At 50.5% G+C, this 20820-nt stretch overlaps 2 protein-coding genes across 5 annotated transcripts in view; one reads left to right on the top strand and one right to left on the bottom strand.

Moving 5' to 3' along the window:
* CAPG (capping actin protein, gelsolin like) overlaps positions 1-1813 on the top strand; it is an 11532-nt gene extending 9719 nt beyond the window's left edge. For all 3 annotated transcript variants that reach the window (XM_021710631.1, XM_008054525.2, XM_008054526.2), the window contains 2 exons: positions 1071-1159; positions 1647-1813. In XM_021710631.1, coding sequence (XP_021566306.1) covers positions 1071-1159; positions 1647-1712 — 155 coding nt within the window. In that variant the 3' untranslated portion in view covers positions 1713-1813. The remainder of the gene's footprint in view (positions 1-1070; positions 1160-1646) is intronic.
* A 2183-nt stretch (positions 1814-3996) lies between these two features.
* The window catches only part of ELMOD3 (ELMO domain containing 3), a 32942-nt gene continuing 16118 nt past the window's right edge, over positions 3997-20820 (bottom strand). The window contains exons 8-11 of one of the 2 annotated variants that reach the window (XM_008054523.1): positions 14973-15103; positions 5813-5889; positions 5420-5547; positions 3997-4952 (exon numbers count right to left, since the gene is read on the bottom strand). In XM_008054523.1, the coding sequence (XP_008052714.1) occupies positions 4759-4952; positions 5420-5547; positions 5813-5889; positions 14973-15103 (530 nt within the window). In that variant the 3' untranslated portion in view covers positions 3997-4758. The remainder of the gene's footprint in view (positions 4953-5419; positions 5548-5812; positions 5890-14972; positions 15104-20820) is intronic. The other variant, XM_008054524.2, reaches the window with a different exon arrangement.

Below are 20820 nucleotides of genomic sequence, written 5' to 3'. Positions count from 1 at the left end.
AGCAGGTCGAGGCTGCGGTGACTGGGAGTGGCCACTGCACTCCAGTCTGGACGACAGAGTGAGACTCCAACTCAAAAACAAACAAACAAACAAAACCCCCCCCAAACCCAAAAAGCCTTGACAACAGAAAATTGACTGACTCAAGAGGCAAGGGTCTTAGAGAGGAAGAGGGTCTCTGGTCTGAGAACACCCGTTGTTCTTCCCGCAAGACCCCCAGGGCCCTGGTCAGAGCAGAAGGTTTTGATGATACCCGGGCAGAAGAGGATCTTTCATCTAGCTCGTTGTTTTTTGAGCCAGTCTCACTCTGCTGCCCAGGTTGGAGCGCAGTGGCAGCACAATCATGGCTCACTGCAGCCTCGACGTCCTGGGCTCAGGCGATCCTACCACCTCAGCCTCCAGAGTAGCTGGGGCTGCAGGAGCACACCACCACACTCGATTAATTTTTGGTTTTTTAATAGAGACAAGGTCTTGCTATGTTGCCCGGGCTACTCTACTTGGGCTCAAGCACTCCTCCCGCCTCAGCCTCCCAGGTGCTGCAATTATAGGCATGAGCCACTGAGCCCGGCCGGGAAAATTCTGAAGGGGCTGACTTCACACCTCCAAAGAGCTCTTAGCATTCTTGGGCCCTCCTGGTCCATTTATTGTTTAAAATTGCCAGCTATTCTGTGGACCCCTTGAATTTCCTCAAGAAAAATGGGATGGTTGGCCGGGCTCGGTGGCTCAGCCTGTCATCCCAGCACTTTGGGAGGCTGAAGCGAGTGGATTGCCTGAGTGGGTTCGAGACCCACCCAGGCAACTTGGCGAGACCTCGTCTCTACAATGAAAAAAGAAAAAAAAAATTAGCCGGGCGTGGTAGCGCACGCCTATAGTTCCAGCTACTTGGAAGGCTGAGGCAGAAGGGATTGCTGGAGCCCAGCAGGTCGAGGCTGCGGTGGCCGCAAGTGCACCATTGCACTCCAGTCTGGGCGACGGAGTGAGACGCCAACTCAAAAAAAAAAGAAAGAAAAGAAAAATGGGATGGCAGCAAGGAGGTCCCTGCTCTTTGTGAAAGTTTCCTTCCTGTGTTCCAGGCCGGAAAGCCAACGAGAAGGAGCGGCAGGCCGCCCTCCAAGTAGCCGAGGGCTTCATCTCCCGCATGCGATATGCCCCAAACACTCAGGTGAGGCTCCCAGGTCCCAAACCTCCTGGGGCTCGTCTTGTGGCTGCTGGGCCCTCAGGCTGGGCCAGGAGGGCAGGGGAGGCTGGGAGCAGTCAGGCCTCGTCAGACGATCCAGTATGGACGCTCTTAGGCCTTCGTGATGAAAGAATGCTTATTATTCTCAGAGAGGATGCTGGGAACGTTCCCCTGGGCACCTGTGGACAGCTCATGCTGGTCCAGGCCGTTGTCTCTGGCTGGCACCACCCTCTAGCACGGTGGCTCCACCAGTCGTTCTGAAGGGAGATGACAAGGCTCATCTTTAGTTGGTGGCATCTGCCCCCAAAAGCAGTGTTTTCTCTGCCCATGTCCCTGGAATCTTGCTTCCAGTTCTTGGCTTACTGGGGGGGAGAAGCACCCTTGACCTGGACTGCATGGAGATGCAGGCTGGGTGCCCAGCACTCCCGTCCCCAGCTCCCACCCTCCCCGACTCCTCCCCACTGTCCTGCAGGTGGAGATTCTGCCCCAGGGCCGTGAGAGTGCCATCTTCAAGCAATTCTTCAAGGACTGGAAATGAGGGTGGGTGCCTCCTGCCTGCTTTCTCCTCTTCTGCTGGTCAGGGCTGTGATGCCCCCTGCAGTTGTTCAATAAAGGAAACGTGCTTTCCCAGCTCTTTTCTGGCACCGCCTGCGCTGGTCTGAGCCTCACTATCCCAGCTGTTCACCTGGGCTCGTCCCATGCTGGTGGAGGACACAGATGACAATTCCATAGCCTCCAAAGGGCCAGAGTGGCTCTGCCTGGTTATGGAGTCCCAGGGGGCTGGAAGGTCCTGCTGTCAACCCAACAGGGAGGTGGCACAGCGCCAGACCCAAGGATCACTTTCAGCCAGGGCTCTTCAGCTCGGTGTTGCGTTCCCATGAGGGAGAAGGTTGTGGCAATGGGCTTAGGATGCAGTTCCGTTTTAAGCCAGTGTTTCCTCAGCTGTCCTAAAAAATCACTGCGAGACAGAGTCAAGGAAAATATGCTCGATGAACAAGAGGACTTTTTTTTTTTGAGATAGGGTCTCACTCTGTCCTCTGGGCTGGAGTGCAGTGGCACGATCACAGCTCACTGCAGCCTCCACTTCCTGGGCTCAGGCGATCCTTTTTCCTCTGCCTCCTGGGTAGCTGGGACTACAGGTGCATGCTACCACACCCAGCTTATTTTTTGTAGAGAAAAGGTTTCGCTACATTGCCCAGGCGTCTCGGACTCCTGCGTTCAAGCAAATCCCCTGCCTCAGCCTCCCAAAGTGCTGGGGTTACAGGTGTGACAAACCGGCCCCAGACAACTTTTCACGACTGTACCAAATCTGGCCTGTCACTGTCGCTTCACAGGCACACGGCGTTGTGTGTGTGGCTGGCGCACCCGGGGCCACTGCAGAGCTACAGGAAAAGCACTGGGCTGGTGTGGGGTCTTGGGTCGAGTTCTCGCCTTGCCTCTGATCCTGGCCAAGTTGCTTTTTCTTGTCTGGACCTTGGCTCATTCTTATGTAATGAGGTGATGGTGACATGTCAGAGTGTAATAGTAGGGAGAAGGCAGTAGCCAAAAAGGAATTCCTTGCGTGACAAAAATGGCATGATGGGGGCAGGAGCAAATCATGAGCCTGTGGAAGGCCGGACCAGGGGGCTGCAAGGGCTGTGGCTGCCCTGACTCGCCCTCACCCATGTCCTGCAGGCTGTGTGGTTTCCGGGCCCTGGAAGTTGGATCTGTCCACTTCAAACAAAAATTCAGACCAAATTTACTTTGCTGGTTTTGTGCCAAGACGCACAGAGGCTCAGCTCCCTTTCCTCTGCAGACTTCCCAGCCTTCCACCTGGTGGTCTACACTGAGAGCAGGTGCCGCAATGGCTTTCAAAAGGAGAGAGAGGGAGGGTTGTACTAAGCCAGCGGTTCTGACATAATCGCAGAGTATTTTATGTCTCTCAAGAAAAAGATTAGGATTTTGCATCTGATTTCAGAGAGTTCAGGCACCCCCCCCCAGGCCATCAACAAAATTCCAGTACGGTGTTATCTCAGGTTCCATCAGGTCTCACTGTGTGAAGCCCTGAGGACTCTGGCATCTGGAGGGCATTTCACTGGGTGTGAAGTGGGAGGAGAGGGCACCCCCGAGGGAGGGGCAGCTTCCCCCAGCTAGAGGCGCCAGGGCCTGGGGCTGAGCATCCATAGTTGGTCTGCCGAGTTAGCCCTGCAGTCTCCCAGCAAGCAGAAGGGACGCGGGGGAAGAACCCCCATCGGCTTTGCTCCCCTGCATCCCAATCTCCAACACACTGTCGTCTTCTTGCTGTCTCTGCTGGTCAGCTGAGGCCAGCCTGGAGGAAGCCATGGGAACCCACCATGAGTTCAGGTCGGGCAAAGACAACACAAGGCCACCTGCAGGGTTTGCTGCCAGCTCCACCCTCGGCATCCGTCCATAGCTCCACTGGAGAGAGTCCAGAGGACAGAAAGTGGCATGCAGGCTCTCGCCTACCCCACTCCCCAGTGCAGGCACCCTGGCCTGGGAGGCCTCTTGTGACGGGGCAACAGGGCCAGGCTTCCCCGTGTGGATGCCTCACCCCTGCCAATCAACCAGAGCCAGGGCTGCCTCGTCCATGGGCTGGAGCTTGCAAGGGGCTTCTGGGCCTGTAAGTGCAGCTGAAGATGGACACTCTGTGAGCCGAGCAGGAGTCTGGCCGGACACAGGCACTCTCCTCTCTCCTGGAGCCCAGGACCAGGCAGAAACCCCGTGGCTTCGGGCCAGCGTGCCTCCAGGCTGACGTGCTGGGCTCTATCCAGGGCCTGGAGCCACAGGGTCGCAGGAAGAAGCATACCTTGGGAGAAAACACCTGCGGGCCTGAAACTAGAGCAATTCTTTATTTAAAAGCTGCTGGTCTGCACACGTCCTCTACGGGAGGATATCCAGCTTGCCGAGGCCTGGGATGGAGCTGCCATGGACAATCCCTAGCCAAGTACCGGTTTCTAGATCATAAGCAACGCAGGGGAGGGGCTGGGGAGAAGAGGGTGGGCTAAGGTAGGGCCTGGAGGATCTGGTGGATGGAGGACAGGAAGCTCTCTTCCCCCCACCCTCACCCCAGCTGAGGCCTCAGGCTGCAAGTCTGAGCTAGGGGTTACCCTCCCCTCTGTTGGCTGCTGCCCTGCTGTCATCCTCTGAATTCTAACTACCCAGGCCTCAAAGCCCTGGGCCGGTGAGTCAGAATTCTGGCTGCCTCTACTCAGGAACTTCCTTCGATGTGGGGTAGTGTGGAACACCCCGATGCGGCTGTCCCACCCTGCCATCCTCTCACTCCCCTTGAGTCAGCCCGGAACTCAGCCCCATAGACTGGAGCCCAGCAGAGACTGAGGCAATTTCTCCTTGCTCTGAGGTAGGTCTGCGGTGGGTGGGCCAAGCCTAGCTGCCTCTGGGGTCTCATGCTGGTGAGAGTACTTGCTTTCTTCAACTAGGCCAGGGGCTTCCTACTGACCACCGGCTGAGACAGAAAGGGGCTTGGCCCAGCCAGGTGCTCCTGACACGGTTTGCCACACTCGGAAAGCCCCTGCGGCTCGGCCTTCAAATATCCCATCAGCCAGTTTCCACATCAGTCAGATGCATCACGTGCCTTCAGAGGGGTGAGACTGCAGGTCACACACACCTGTGAAGGTGAGATCCTTGGAGTGAGGAGCTTGCGGCCCACCGCACTTCTGTGCTCCCAAAAAGGAGGCCTGTCCCTTGGACACCCTGGCCAAGTGGGTCTCCAGGGTCTTCAGCAGCCGCCGTGGACTCTTCTTGGCCAACACTTCCAAGTCTGGAACAGAGAGGGTTGGGGAACAGACGGCATGAGAGGGGGTCTCGTGGCTCTTGCACCAGCCCTGGTGCCCCAGCCCGTCCCAGGGAGGCGTGAAGGGGTCTCCTGCGGTGGCGATATCAACACAGAGGAAGCCGAGGAACCAGTTACAGCCAGCAGGATCACGCCTACCTAGGCTGGGACAACCTCAACCTCGAGGGTCAGTCTGGCTGCTGGCCCCAGCTTACCAGTTCTGATTCAGAAAATATGCTCATGCTAAGTAGAAGGTTCAAAAGAGAGGAGAGTGGAGGCAGAGGTGGCAAAATGCAGAGGGTGGACTGATGGAGATTTGGGAAGCTGGGATTTGAGAAAGTGTGGATGCAGGAGAGGGGGCTTGCAACCAAAACCAGTCTGGCGACCACCTTGGGGTCTCTGAGCCCAGGACACTGTGTTCAGGAGTCTTGTCTTCCCCAAAAGAAAGGGCACACCTTTGAGGACAAAGCCCGCGTCTGAGATGGTCTTCCGCTGCGTCCTCCAGACATGTGCCAGGTGGAGGAATGTGGCAGCGTAAAAGCTGTTCACCACTGGGATGACCTTCTGCTGCCGGTTGCACTCCCTGCAGGACGGGGGACCTGCTCAGCAGCAGACAGAGGCCGGCACCCACACGCCCTCCTGCCCTCCCTCCCCGACCCAGGACGTCCCCATCACTTCTCAGGCCGCCCACATCAGGGGCACAGTGGGGAGGAGAGGTGTGCTGGGAAACCGCCGCAGGGGCCTCTGTCCAGGAGCCAGGGTGAAAGGATGGCTGGGAGAAAGACGCAGGTGCGGAAGAGAGCAGGCTCTATGGGGTCACTCGGGTTGGCCAGCGACTGGGGACTCACCTGGAGAGACACTCCTCCCTCAAGGCCTGGATGGCAATGCGGGTGATGTTCACAGACATCAAGCAGAAAGGGAATTGCTGGAATGGAGGGGGCACCTGGTCAGTGGCAGCCCCAGCACTCACCGTGTGTTTGTTCTGCCGTCGTTGGCAGCCCTAGCAACGCCAGTCCCAGAGCCAGCAGCTGATGTTGCTGTTGCTTACACTTGACTTCCCAACATCTTACAGATAAGGAACAAAGGCTCAGCCTGAAACAACTTTCCTAAGCCAAGGGAACCAGGATTTCAACGGATGCTATCTGCTCCAAAGTGGGTGTGACAGCCCGTGCTAGTTCTCAGCCTCCTCATCAGCCCGGCCCATCAGCTCTCCATGGCTTCACCAGACCCACCCTCCGTGCTGCCAGGGATGGCCCACCTCATCCCCTGGGGCGAGGATGGACACAGGGAAGTGACACTCAGTTCTCCAACAAACTATATGTTCTCAAAGGCGCCTCTCCCCTTCTCTAGGCTTCTGGTCATCTGCTCAGGAGCCCCTCACCCAGTAGCAGACAAAGAAGATGCAGGTAGGCAGGAGGTCAGCCCTGACTTGTGGCATGCCTCGCCTGTCAACAAGAGGCCTGAGGCTGTGCAGAGCTGACTCCTGAGAGTCAGTTACACGTAGCTATTTAAATGGAAATAAATTAGCAAAATGAAAAATTTTGTATTATTGTATTATGATGATGATGTTTTGAGATAGGGTCTCCCTCTGCCGCCCAGGCTGAAGTGCAGTACAGTGATCTCGGCTCACTGCAGCCTTAACAGCCTAGGTTCGGGCGACCCTCCCTCCTCCACTTACTGAGTAGCTGGGACTCCAGGCACACACCACCACGCCTAGCTAAATTTTGCATTTTTTGTAGAGATGAGGCCTTGCTGTGTTGCCTAGGCTGGTCTTGAATTCCTAGACTCAAGCATTCCTCCCACCTCAGCCTCCCTAGGTGCTGGGATTACAGGTGTGAGCCACCAGGCCCCACCAAAGGTCAACTTTAACGCTTTCTTTTTAGATAGGCAAGCTCCTTCCTATTCTTTATAACAATGAAACCAACTAAGCATGACTTCTAAATGAAAAGGGCTTTTTCCAGGGAACATGCGGACATGTTATCTTCCCTTGCTGCATGCACACACGGACATCTGCCGAGAGCCACGCATAGACCAGTGCATTCCTCAGTACAGAACAAGAGCCAGTGTCTGTTTATCCTACCTGTTTCCCACGAGAAGAAAAATCCATTACATTACGGTACAGAACTGTGCTGTCCAGCATGGCAGTGACCAGTTGCATGTAGCTATTTAAATTTAAATGAATTAGCTAAATGAAAAACTCATCTCCTTAGTGGTACTAGCCATATTGCCAGTGCTCAGAAGTCACGTATACTTAGTAGCTACTGTACTGAATGGTGCATTTCCAATATCTAGAACTTTCCATCACTGCAGAAAGTTCTACTGGACAGTGCTGGGCAGAAGTTCTCCTGGCTCTGCAGAGATTTTTCTCAGGGTCTTCCTTGACACCTGGACTCCCGATCTTGGCCCGGCTGCCTACTAGCTGTGTGTCTGAGAAGGCCCTCCAGCCTCTACGAGACTCGGCCTCCCCATCTCTCAAAATCAAAAAGGACTTAAACTTTGAGTGCAGAGCAGAAGAGTTAACACAGCAGGGCTGAGACTGCTACCCTTGGCTAGTCCAGCCTATGAGGTTGGCCCATGGCTGGCATTGGAGGGGGAGGGGTTCCACCATTCTCGAGCTGACAGTGATGGCTCACTGTTCCTGAACTGCATGGACAAACAAGATGGCTTATGCCGAACACCTGCTTTCCCTGTGATTCTGGAATCTGGGTACACGTGAGGTAGAGCATGCCTATGTGACCAGCCCCAATGAAAACCTTGAGTCCTGCATCTCTACGAGCTTCCCAGATAGGCAACATCGTACGCATGTGGGACCATGTGATGCTGGAGGAACGAAGTGTGCTCTGCGTGATTCCAGATGCATCTTGGACACATGTGGCTCCCTGTGGCCCACGTACTTCTTCCCTTTGCTGACTGCGCTTCTGCTCTACTAAATCAGGGCTGTAAGTACAACCAGACGTCGAGTCCTGTGAGTCTCCCAGCAGGTCATGGAACCTGGGGGTGGTCTCGAGGTCACAGCACTAGTGCCATGCTGGGTGGAGTCAAGTCACTAATCACCACAAAAACTCTACGAGATAGGGTTTATCACAATTTATACTTTATCTGACTACCAACTGCACAGAGTTGCTGTGAGCACTGGTTAATTAAGATCACATATGCAAAATACTAGGCATGGTGCAGGGCCCAAGTAGGTATTACAAAAGCTCATCCTGGTTGGGCAGTGACGCACACCTATTATCCCAGCACTTTGGGAGGCTGAGGTAAGTGGATTGCCTGAACCAGCGGGTCCGAGACCCACCCGGGCAACTTGGCAAGACCTCATCTCTACAATAAATCAAAAATTAGCTGGGCATGGTGGTGCACGCCTGTAGTTCTGGCTACTTGGAAGGCTGAGGCAGAAGGATCGCTGGAGCTCAGCAGGCCAAGGCTGTGGTGGCCAGGAGTGGCCACTGCACTCCAGTCTGAGTGACAGAGTGACACTCCAACTCAAAAAAAAAGGAATTCACCTTACTAATGGCTGGATGTACGTGAGCATGCTACTACACTCTAGTCTGGGCAACAGAGTAAGACTCTGACTCAGAAAAAAAAGTTACTTTGATAACCAACACCCACTGAGTGCTTAATGTACCTGGTACTTTAGGTTACTTTACAACTTGGGACAACTAAAGTTAGAATTACTTTCCATATAATAATGTAAGAAGCAGAAGTTCTGAGAGTTAAGTAATTTGGCCAGTAAGACTGTTTTTGCAAGATGGGTTTTGCAACTCGGGTCTGCCTGGCTCCAGGCTTCTAAGCTAAAATGATCTGAGTAAAATGTTGTAGACATAAGCTTGTAGTCATTCATTCTCTTACTCCTTTCCCCAGACAGCTCAAAGCACACCCTCCTTTCTACTGTCTGTGAAGTGCCACTGGGTTACTGGGGCTGGTCTGCTCATCTCAGCATCCAAGAGTGAGCCAGCAACACAGACATACATTTCAAGCTCTTTCCAGTGAGACCTCAATAGCAGTGAGCACACCTAATGCTTGGATGTTGGTTTCTAAATATCATTCTCCAAAGTTGGGTGTGGTGGCACGCACTTTAGTTCCAGCTACTTGGGAGACTGAGGCAAGAGGATCACTTGAGGAGATCCAGACCAGCTTGGGTAACAGTGAGAGTATGCCTTAAAAATACAAATTAGAGCCATTGCCTTGCAGGACTCTGGTGTGGCCATATGCTCTTTGAGCTATGGCTGTCACCATGCTTCCTGGCTTTGGCCCCTCCTCCACCTCAGGGAGGTGAATCTTCTTTTTCCCTTCTCTAATTTACTTTTAAATAAACTTTTCTTTCTTAAAAAAAAATACAAATTAAATACCATTCTCCAGTTAAAGGAACAAGAGTACCTTGAAGAAGTAGTCGATTCCGGGTCAGGCTGGGTGGCTAAGCCTGTCATCCCAGCACCTTGGGAGGCCAAGGTGAGTGGATTGCCTGAGTCTGCCTGTTCGAGACCAGCCCGAGCAACTTGGTGAGACCTCGTCTCTACAATAAAATAAGAAATAGCTGAGTGTGGTAGTGTGCGTCTGTAGTTCCAGGCTACTTGGAAGGCTGAGGTGGAAAGATCGCTGGAGCCCATAAAGTTGACGCTGGGGTGGCTGTGAGTGTGCATGCCACTGCACTCCAGCCTGGGCGAAGGAGTGAGACTCCCAACTCCAAAAAAAAAAAAAAAAAAGTAGTAGTTGATTCCAGAGCTGGGACTCACACAGAGAAGTCACGAGATGAGCTTAGAACATCACTTGATGCCCAAAGTTAAAAGGTGCTCAAAAAAAAAAAAGAGAGATGTGGGCACATTTAAAGGGCAGTTTCCAACCTGTAAAAGCTCTTAAAATGGCCAAACCTGGAATAAATGAGCAACAAAATAAATAAGGATAGGGTTGGGTTATAACCCATAAAATAAAATAAGCATCCATGAGTCTACACTGATATAAAAAGTAACTGAGGCTGGGCATAGTGGCTGGTCTTGAACTCCTGAGCTCAGGCAATCCTCTCACCTCAGTCTCCCAAAGTGCTGGGATTACAGGCGTGAGCCACTGGGCCCAGCCATCAATCTAATCTTGGAAAAATATCAGACAGATGCAAATTGAGAAACATTCTACAAAATAACTGACCAGCCCTTTCCAGTAGTGTCAAGATCATGAAATACAAAGAAAAACTGGAGAAATGTTTACGCATTGGAAGAGACTAAGGAGACATGAAAACTAAATGCAGGAGCAGGACAAAACGAAAGTGGGGAAAAAAAAAACTGAACTCTGAAGGCCATAGCAAATTAATAGGATAGTGCCAATGTTAGTTATTGAGTTTTGAAAACTGTACTAGGCTATGCAAGATTATTATTATTGTTTTTTGAGTTGGAGTCTCACTCTGTCACCCTGACTGGAGTGCAGTGGCACGCTCCCGGCCACCGCAGGCTTAACCTGCTGGGCTCTGGCGATCCTTCCTCCTCAGTCTTTCAAGTAGCTGGAACTACAGGCGCACGCGACCACGACCAACTAATTTTTGATTTATTGTGGAGATGAGGTCTCGCCAAGTTGCCCAGGTGGGTCTCGAACCCGCGGGCTCAGGCAATTCACTCACCTGTCTCCCAAAGCGCAGGATTACAGGCTGAGCCACTGAGCCTGGCTTATGCAAGATTATTATTAGAGGAAGCTGAATGGAAGATATATGGGAACTCTCTGCTCTACTTTTGCAGCTTTTCTGTAGACCCAGAATTATTTCTTTATTATTATTATTAATTTATTTATTTCTTGAGTCAGAGTCTCACTCTGTCACCCAGACTGGACTGCAGTGGCATGCTCACGGCCATTGCAGCCTCAACCTGCTGGGCTCAGGCAATCCCTCTGTCTCAGCCTTCCAAGCAGGTGGAACCACAGGCATGCACTACCATGCCTGGCTAATTTTTAAATTTACTGTAGAGACAAGGTCTTGCCAAGTTGCTCAGACTGGTCTCGAATCCATGGGCTCAGCCAATCCTCTCACCTCAGCCTCCCAAAGTACTGGGATTACAGGCATGAGCCACCATGCCCGACTAAACCCATAATTATTTCAAAATATAAAGTTAAAAAGTAGACCAGCACATTGGCAAATGTTATGCCTCTCTAAGGTGGTCTGACCCATTAGTAAGGGGTAAAGGTGGGTCCCTACCCATCCTTTCCTTCCTTCCAACACTTGGCTCCATTGTTCCCGCTAATTTTTTTTTTTTTTTGAGTTGGAGTCTCACTCCTTCACCCAGGCTGGAGGATGGTGGCACACACGCTTGCAGCCTCCCCAGCATTGACCTGCTGGGCTCCGGCGATCCTTCCACCTCAGCCTTCCAAAGAGCTGGAATTACAGGGGTGTGCTACCACGCCTAATTTTTTTTGGATTTATTGTAGAGATGAGGTTGTGCCAAGTTGCCCAGGCTGGTCTCGAACCCGCGGGCTCAGGCAATCCACTCGCCTTGGCCTCCCGAAGGGCTAGGACAACAGGAAGAGCCACAAGCCCGGTCTGTTACCACTACTGATCTTGAATGTATCAGGGATACTTCCATGCTGTTCCTTGTCTCTCTTAATGGACTCCTACACCAGACACACAGGTCACGACTGGCTTCCTGCACTCCAAGTCCCACGAAGCTCTGCATAATCCTCAGTCTGTCCCTGTCTTTCACCCTTCCCCAACTCTCGAAACCCTGCCACTGTGCCTCTGGCACAATGATGGTGCTCACTGTACAATGCTCCTGCACAATGAAACGAATGCCATTGCCAGCAAATGTCCCTTTAAACAAATATGCAACCTATTCTAGGACCTGACTCTCCGATGAGGACACAGCTTCCCTGCAGCATGGTCCAGCACCGGTGGTTTTTGTGCCCACAGCCCTTCTGTCCCTGGGGTTGTAGGTGGGGCAGACAGCCTTCTGGTGCCTCCAGACCATTCTTCCCACAAGTCTCTAGCTCTGAGTTTCAGGGCATCAGGTTAAATCACCCACTTGTGAATTTTCTGAACATTTGAAATTACATGAAAAGAAAAACCACCAAAAAATGCCCTTCCCGTCAGCAACTACCCCATTTTTTTGTTTTCCATTGCAACACAACTTCTTGAAGACGGTCTCCATGCTTGCAGTCTCCAGTTCACCCCTCACATTCCCTCTTAAACCCAATCTGCATCAGGGTTTTTGTCTCTGCACTCTTCAGGACCCAGCAGTGAGGCATCTGGCCGTTTTGAGACCCAACCTCCCTCATCTCTCAGCACCATGTGCCCTGGTGGGTCTCGGCCTGCTCTACAAGCTTTCCTTGGCTTCCAGATCTCCCCACTTGCCTGGGTTCTCCGAGCTTTCCTTCCCCTTCATTTCCCTGCCTTCTTATGGCGAAATGGCTCAGTCGATACCTATTAGGCTATTCCCTTGGAAATCTCATTCCAGTTTCAGGACTTTAAAATGTGATCTCTCCTGTAATCCCGTGCTTTGGGAGGCTGAGGTGAGTGAATTGTCTGAGCTCGCGGGTTCAAGACCCACCTGGGCAACTTGGCAAGACCTCATCTCTACAATAAATAAAAAATCAGTTGGGCGTGGTAGCACACGCCTGTAGTTCCTGCTACTTGGAAGGCTGAGGTGGAAGGATCGCCGGAACCCAGCAGGTTGAGGCTGCGGTGGCCGGGAGCGGCCACTACACTCCAGTCAGGGTGACAGAGTGAGACTCCAACTCAAAAAATACAAAAATAAAAAAATAAAATGTGATCTCTGTAGTTCCAGCTACTTGGAAGGTCGAGGTAGAAGGGTCACCTGAGCTAAGCAGGTCGAGGCTGTGGTGGCCATAAGCGTGCACTGCACTTTAGCCTGGGTGACAGAGTAAAACTTCAATTAAAAAAAAAAACCAAAAAACATACATATATATATATGATCTCTTCCAGTGGTTCTCAGCATCCCCTGGAGGGCTTGTCAAAACACAGATTTCTGGGTCCTACCTACAGTTTCTGTTTTATGAGGTCTGGGAAGGGGCCCCAGAATTTGCATTTCTTTTACTTTAATTTTCTTTGAGAGACAGAGTCTCTGTTGCCCAGCCTGGAGTTCAGTGGTGTAATCATAGCTCACTGCAACCTCGAATTCTTGGGTTCAAGTGATCCTCCTGCCTTAGCTTCTCGAGTGGCTGGGATTAGTTGTAAACTACCTCACTCAGCTAGAATTTGCATTCCTAACAAGTTCCCAGGTGATGCTATGCTCCTGGACCGAGGATGACATCTTTAGAGCCACTAATCTATCTGTTGACAACTCCCACGTTTTAATCTCTAGCCCTGATCTTTCTCTCTAATTCCACACTCACAGTCAATTGCCTATCAACATCTCCACTAGGAAGTTAAAATATACTTGCCAAAACTGAACCCCAAACTTGCTTGCCCTCAATTTCAGTTGATGCCAACTCTGTTCAGTTGATGCCAACTCTGTTCTGCTTAGTCTGAAAAATCATCGACTCCTTCCTTTTTCGTTTTCATTCTTGTTTTCTTGTTTTTCTTTTTTTGGAGTCAGAGTCTCACTCTGTCACCCAGGCTAGAATGCAGTGGTATGCTAATGGCTACTGCAGCCTCAACCTGCTGGGCTCAGGTGATCCTCCTGCCTCAGCATTCCAAGGAGCTGGAACCACAGGCATGTACCACCATGCCCAGCTAATTTTTAAAAAAATTTATTGTAGAGACTAAGTCTCGCCATGTTTCTCAGGCTGGTCTCGAACACTGGAGCTCAGGCAATCCTCTCACCTCCACCTCTCAAAGTGCTGGGATTACAGGCACCAACCACCATGCTTGGCTCCTTCCTTTTTCTTAAACCCACATCTAAGACACTGGCAAATCATGTTGGCTCTACTCTCTTAAGCCTGTACACTTGAGACTACATCCAGAATCTGACCACTCTGCATCACCTCCTCTGAAAACATGCTGATCCAAACCACCTCAACTTGGAATATGACAATAGCCCTCAGTGAAAACTATTCTTTTTGTTTTGTTTTATTTGCATTAATTTTTTTATTTTAGAGACAATGTCTCAGTATGTTGCCCAGGCTGGTCTCAAACGCCTGGTCTCAAGATCTTCTTGCCTCAGCCTCCCAAAGTGCTGGGATTACATGCATGAGCCACCATGCCCTGTCACCTAGGCTGAAGTGCAGTGGCATGCTCATCACCACCATAGCCTCGACCCACAGGGCTCAGGCAATCCTTCCACCTCACCCTTCCAAGTCGCTGGAACTCCAGGCACATGCCACCACTACTAGTTAATTATTTTTTTTAAACTTATGGTACAGACAAGGTCTTGCCAAGTTGCCCAGGCTGGTCTCAAACCCGTGGGCTCAGGCAATCCTCTCGCCTCCATCTCTCAAAGTGCTGAGATTACAGGTGCGAGCCATCATACCCAGCCTTACAATTTTTAGTGGGTCCGAGGTTAATCCCATGGGATAAACAGATGGTAGGAGACAGGTCAAATTTGTCTTTCTAAAAAGGAGGGACTACCATCTTTAATAGCTTGGAAAAACCATAAAAGCCAACCCCAGAAAGCAGGTCTGGACAGAGCCTGAAGTGCTACTGGCCCGTCCGTACATGCCATGGAGGCCAAACTCCTCTCAGGCACATGAAGGCTGACTTTCCTCCAGCAGGATCAGGAGAAGTTACGAGCAGTATGCCAGGGCCATCCTCAGGGAGAACAGCGAACGGGAAGAGGCACATCATAGCCGAGCCTGGTGCTACAGCACATTATTCCATGTAATTTTCCCCATGAGCCAGCTGAAGTGGCTGTGATTTCTACCATGTAGATGAGGAAAGCAAGGCTCCCAGGAATTGTAGAACTTGCCTGGGACACACAGCTGAGGAGCGGTGGGGCTCAGATTCTAACGCAGGTCAGACCGACAGGGAAGCCCATGCCTGCTTTGTCCTGAGAGCCCTCTGCCACGGGCGATAACCCCTAGAAGTCCTCCTGGCATCTCAGGTCCTAGCTCCACAGCCCTTGCTTCCCACCAAAGGCCCACCTGGACATGATGACGAGACAGGCGGAAAATCTCCCGTGCCATCAGCAAGGTCTTCGAGTCCATCACCAGGTAGAGCAGATGCAGGAGGGCAAGGAAGCCTGCGCCTCTCAGGTCCGTGGCTGGGTTCACTCCTGCACAGAAGTGAGGAAACATGATGTGACCGTGAGCATGCTTCATGAAGCCCCCACTTCCTTGAACTTCAAGGGCTCGGTGTGGGAAGGCGCCATGACACTGGCCTCTTCCCAGGATTAGAATAGCATGGCGAGCACAGGTTTGCTTCCTGCCACACTCCTGGATCGGCTCCACCGAGTCGAGAGGAAATGTCAGTGCCCTGGGTGGGGGAAGCCTCCCTCATCAGCTTTCTCGCTGCTGCCTGTGACATCCTCAGTAGTCATTTCTCCACTCAACAACCAGAGCGACCCTTCACAACAAAGGCCGAACTTCTGGTTCTGGGGGGATGAAGCGAGGCACTTCTGTCTATCCCTGCCACAGAGTACAGCTCAAAGTCCTGGACATTCACATGTGAAACAAGCGTAAGAAGACTCTCTGCAAGGCAGAGAAGAGACAGGCTGGCTAGGACGCTGGAGAGTGGAGAAATGGCACCGTGGTTTCTTTTCACCTGACATATCCTAACTGGGTGCTGGAGAAGGCAGCTGCCCAGAAACACCAGTGGAAGCAGACCAGAAAAGCCCCAAGAAAAGCTGCCCTCTCTAGTCAGAGGGGTGGGAGTGGGACAGCCTAGCAAGGTAGAAAGCTTGAGCCAATATCCACCCTACTCCAGCCAAACACAGAGAAAAATGTAGCCCCCTCCCACACCTCCCCAGTAAAGGCCAAGTGGGGAGCCTAGAATTCCATACTTGCCTGATGGAACAAGGTGCCCCTTAGCTCCCCAGGGTAGCAGGGAAGGCTGAGTAGGGAGCTGGAGCTTGAGCCTTTCCAGTGGTAAGGAGCCCCCTCACCCCGCTACCATATCAGCAGAAGCCACACGGGAACAGTAGTGAGGCATCCCTGTCTTGCCAGCCAGTGGTATCAGCACAGGCCAAGTGGGAGACCTGGACTTCCAGCCCCACCTGCAGTAATGAGGTGACGTCCATTCTTCCCCTGCTAATGCAGTATCTGAGGAGGCCTACTAAAGCAGAAGGCTTAAATGAGATCCAGATTCTCCTAACAGACCAACCACAACACCCAGAATACAGCAGAAAACCCACTTGTTACACCAAGAACCAGGAAAATATACATTTGAACGAGAGAAAACAATCAACAGACACCAACACTGAGAGAACACAGATGCTGGAATTATCTGACAAGGACTGGAAAGCACTTGTGGTAGGCAGAATAACTGCCCCGGCACTGAGATGTCCACTAACCCCTAGAACCTCTGAATATGTCACATTACGTTTCATGGCAAAGAGATTAAGACTGCAGGTAGGATTAAGGCTGCTGATCAGCAGAAAGGGAGGTTACCTATGTTGTTCGGGTGAGCACAATGTAATCAGAGGGTCCTTAAAAGTGGAAGAGGGAGGAGGAAACACACAGCCAGAAAAGGAGATGTACGGATGGAATGAGGCTCAGAGAGTGCCATTTCTGGCTTTAGATGGAGGCACTGAGGCGAACTCTAGAAGCTGGAAAAGATAAATAAACGGATTCATCCAAAAAGGATGGAGTGCTGCCGACACTTGGTGTTGAACACAGTTGCCAGTGAGACCTGAGTCAGACTTCCAAGCTACAAAAACCGTAACATAATACATAAGTGTGTTTTTTTAAGTCGCTACATTTGTGGTAATTTCTTATAGCAACAATAGAAACTGCAACTGGCCGGGCTTGATGGCTCAGCCTGTAATCCCACACCTTTGGGAGGCTGAGGTGAGTGGATTGCCCGAGCCCACGGGTTCGAGACCCACCTGGGCAACTTGGCAAGACCTCATCTCTACAATAAATCAAAAAACCAGCTGGGCGTGGTAGCGTGGGCCTGTAATTCCGGCTACTTGGAAGGCTGAGGCGGAAGGATCGCCGGAGCCCAGCAGGTCGAGGCTGCGGTGGCCGGGAGCGGCCACTGCACTCCAGTCTGGGTGACAGAGTGAGACTCCAACTCAAAAAAAAAAAAGAAAAAAAGAAACTACAACTGGGCTGGGCATGGTGCCTCAAGCCTGTAATCACAGCATTTGGGAAGCCGAGGTGAGAGGGCTGTCTGAGCCCAGGGGTTTGAGAGCAGCCTGGGCAACTTGGCAAGACCTCATCTCTACAGTAAATCAAAAAATTAGACAGGCATGGTAGTGTGTGCCTGTAGTTCCAGCTACTTGGAAGGCTGAGGTGGAAGGATTGCCTGAGCCCAGCAGGTTGAGGCTGTGGTGGCTGAGAGCATGCCACTGTACTCTACTAGCCTGGGTGACAGAGTGAGACTCCAATTCAAAAAAAAAAAAAGAAGAAAGAAACTACAACATCTCTTATAAAATGCCTTTGATAAACAATTATGTACAAATACACTGTGAAAAAAAATTTTTTCGTCTCAGTAGAAAAAAAAAGCAGATATAAAGAACCAACTGGAAACATTAAAACTGAAAAATATAACTAAAACTAAAAACTCACTGGATAGGCTTAACAGGAGAAAGGGAAAAACAGAAAAAATAATCAGTGTATTTGAAGGTAGAACAATAGAAATTACTCAATCTGAACAACAGAAGGAGAGGAAAAAAAAAACCCCAAAAACAAAATGAACAGAGCTATGGAGATCTATGAGGCTATAACAAAGGTTTTAAAAAATGAACAAAGGCCGGACTCAGTGGCTCAGCCTGTAATCCCGTGCCTTTGGGAGGCTGAGATGAGTGGATTGCCTGAGCCCACGGGTTCAAGACCCGCCTGGGCAGCAGGACCTCATCTCTACAATAAATCAAAAAATCAGCCAGGTGTGGTAGCGCATACCTGTAATTCTGGCTACTCGGAAGGCTGAGGCGGAAGGATCGCCGGAGCCCAGCAGGTCGAGGCTGCGGTGGCTGGGAGCAGCCACTGCACTCCAGTCTGGGCGACAGAGTGAGACTCCAACTCAAAAAAAAAGAACAAAGATCCAGCATTTGTATCATCGGAGTCCCACAAGACAGGAGAAAGTATAGGACTGAAGAAAGTATTTGAAGGAATCATAGCTGAAAATTTATGGAACTTGGCATAAGATACAAACCTACAGATTCAAGAAGCTGAACTGCCAGGTGCAGTGGCTCACACCCAACAGTTTGTGAAGCCAAGGTGAGAGGATTGCTTGAGCCCAGGGGTTTGAGACCAGCCTGGGCAACTTGGCGGGGCCTCTTCTCTACAATAAATTAAAAAATCAGTTGGGTGTGATAGCATGTGCCTGTAGTTTCAGCAGCTTAGAAAGCTGAAGTGAAAGGATCACCTGAGCCTAGCAGGGCTGTGGTGGCTGTTGGTGTGCCACTGCACTCCAGCCTGGGTGACAGAGTAAGACTCCGAATCAAAAAAAAAAGAAGCCAAATTAACCTCAAAGCAGATAAGCCCAAGAAATCCACACACTGACACATCACAGTCGAACTGAAAACTGAAGACAGAGGAAGGTTCTTGAAAGCAGAAAGACAGAGGAAGGTTCTTGAAAGCAGAAAGAGAACAACTCCTTACCTACAAGGGGGACAGAATTCAAACGACAGCAGACTTCTCATTGGAAACCACACAGGCCAGAAGGAAGTAGCACATGTTGAAGTGCTGAAAGAAAAGAACTGTCAACCTGGAATTTTATATCCAGAAAATTCAGGAGTGAAGGGGAAATCAAGACATTCTCAAATGAAGAAAAACTAACACTTTACGGCTAGCAGACCTACCCTAAGTGAATAACTAAAGGAAGTTCTTGAAATGGGAAATGATCAAAAAGGAACCCTACGGCCAGGTGCAGTGGCTCATGCCTGTAATCCCAGCTATTTGGGAGGCTGAAGGAGGAGGATTGCTTACGCACAGGAGTTCAAGACCAGCCTGGGCAACATAGTAAGACCTTGTCTCTACAGTAAAAAATAAAAAAATTAATTAGGCTTGGTGGCTTGTGCCTGTATTCCCAGCTACTTGGGAGGCTGAGGTGGAAGGATTGCCAGAACCCAGGAGACAGAGGCTGCAGTGAGCTGTGATCGTGCCACTGCACTCCAGCCTGGGCAACAGAGTGAGACCCTGACTCAAAAAAAAGAAAAGAAAAGAAAAGAAGAGAGAGAGAAAACACCTTGGAATGTCAGGGAGGAAGAAAGACCAATGGAAAGAGTATATATGACAAACTTTCTTTTTCTTGCTGAGCTTTAAAAACTATGTTTGATGGTTGAAACAAAAATTATAACATTGACATGATTTTCAGTATACAGAGAGGATACAATTAAGACAATTACATTATTATAGATGAGGAACAGTACAAGGACTTAAATGCACTGCCTGTACCAACAGATTACCAACTAATTATGGGTACATGAAATTTCCTCTTAGCCGGACTCGGTGGCTAAATTTCCTTTTAGCACGGGCTCCCGTGCCTTGGGAGGCTGAGATGAGTGAATTGCCTGAGCCTGCGGGTTGGAGACCCGCCTGGGCAGCGAGACCTCATCTCTACAATAAATCAAAAAATCAGCCGGGCATGGTAGCGCATGCCTGTAATTCCGGCTACTTGGAAGGCTGAGGGGGAAGGATCGCCAGAGCCCAGCAGGTCGAGGCTGCGGTGGCCAGGAGCGGCCACTGCACTCCAGTCTGGGTGACAGAGTGAGACTCCAACTCAAAAAACAAAAAACAAAATTTCCTTTTAAGCTGGGCTCGGTGACTCAGCCTGTAATCCCAGTGCTTTGGGAGGCTGAGGTGAGTGGACTGCCTGAGCCTGCGGGTTCAAGATCCGCCTGGGCAACTTGGCAAGAACTCATCTCTACAATAAATAAAAAATTAGCCAGGTGTGGTAGCGCACACCTGTAGTTCCAGCTACCTGGAAGGCTGAGGCGGAAGGATCGCTGGCACCCAGCAGGTCGAGGCTGCAGTGATTGTGAGTGGCCACTGCACTCCAGTCTGGGAGACAGAGTGTGACTCCAACTCAAAAAAAAAAAAAATTTCCTTTTAAAATTAAGCTATTGGCTGGGCATAGAGGCTCAAACCTATAATCTCAGCACTTTGGGATGCCGAGGCAAGAGGACTGCCTGAGTCCAGGGGTTCGAGACCAGTCCGGGCAACTTGGTGAGCCCTCGTCTCTATAATAAAATAAAAAACAGCTGGGCGTGGAAGCGTTCATCTGTAGTTCCAGCTACTTGGAAGACTGAGGTGGAAGGATCATCTGAACCCAGTGGGTCGAGGCTGCAACAGCCGTGAACATTCCACTGCACTCCAGCCTGGGGGACAGAGTGAGACTCCAATGAAATGAAATGAAATGAAATGAATGAAATGAGGCCGGGCTTGGTGAGTCAGACTGTAATACCAGCAGTTTGGGAGGCCCTGCGGGTTCAAGACCCACCTGGGCAACTTGGCGAGCCCTCGTGTCTACAATAAATAAAAAACTAGCTGGGCATGGCAGCATGTGCCTGTAGTTCTGGCTACTTGAAAGGCTGAGGCAGAAGCGTGCCACTGGACTCCAGTCTGGGCGACAGAGTGAGAGTCCAACTCAAAACAAACAAACAAACAAATAAATAAATAAAATGAAATGAAATAAAGTAAATAAAATAAAATAAAGCCATCTTCCTATTCTATACAAATATAGATTGATATGACTTTGAAAATAAATAGCATAATCCAAAAACAGGTGAAATCATTTTGTTTCACTAAAATATAAAAATAACAAAATCATCAATATTTTTAAAAAAGAAGAAAAAACCCAAACAAACCAGATTCTAAAGCACATTAC

Source organism: Carlito syrichta, unplaced genomic scaffold (genome assembly GCF_000164805.1).
Source record: "Carlito syrichta isolate Samal-C Ts95f unplaced genomic scaffold, Tarsius_syrichta-2.0.1 Scaffold295943, whole genome shotgun sequence".
NCBI lineage: Eukaryota > Metazoa > Chordata > Mammalia > Primates > Tarsiidae > Carlito > Carlito syrichta.
This window is presented reverse-complemented; position numbering and strand designations above follow the sequence as displayed.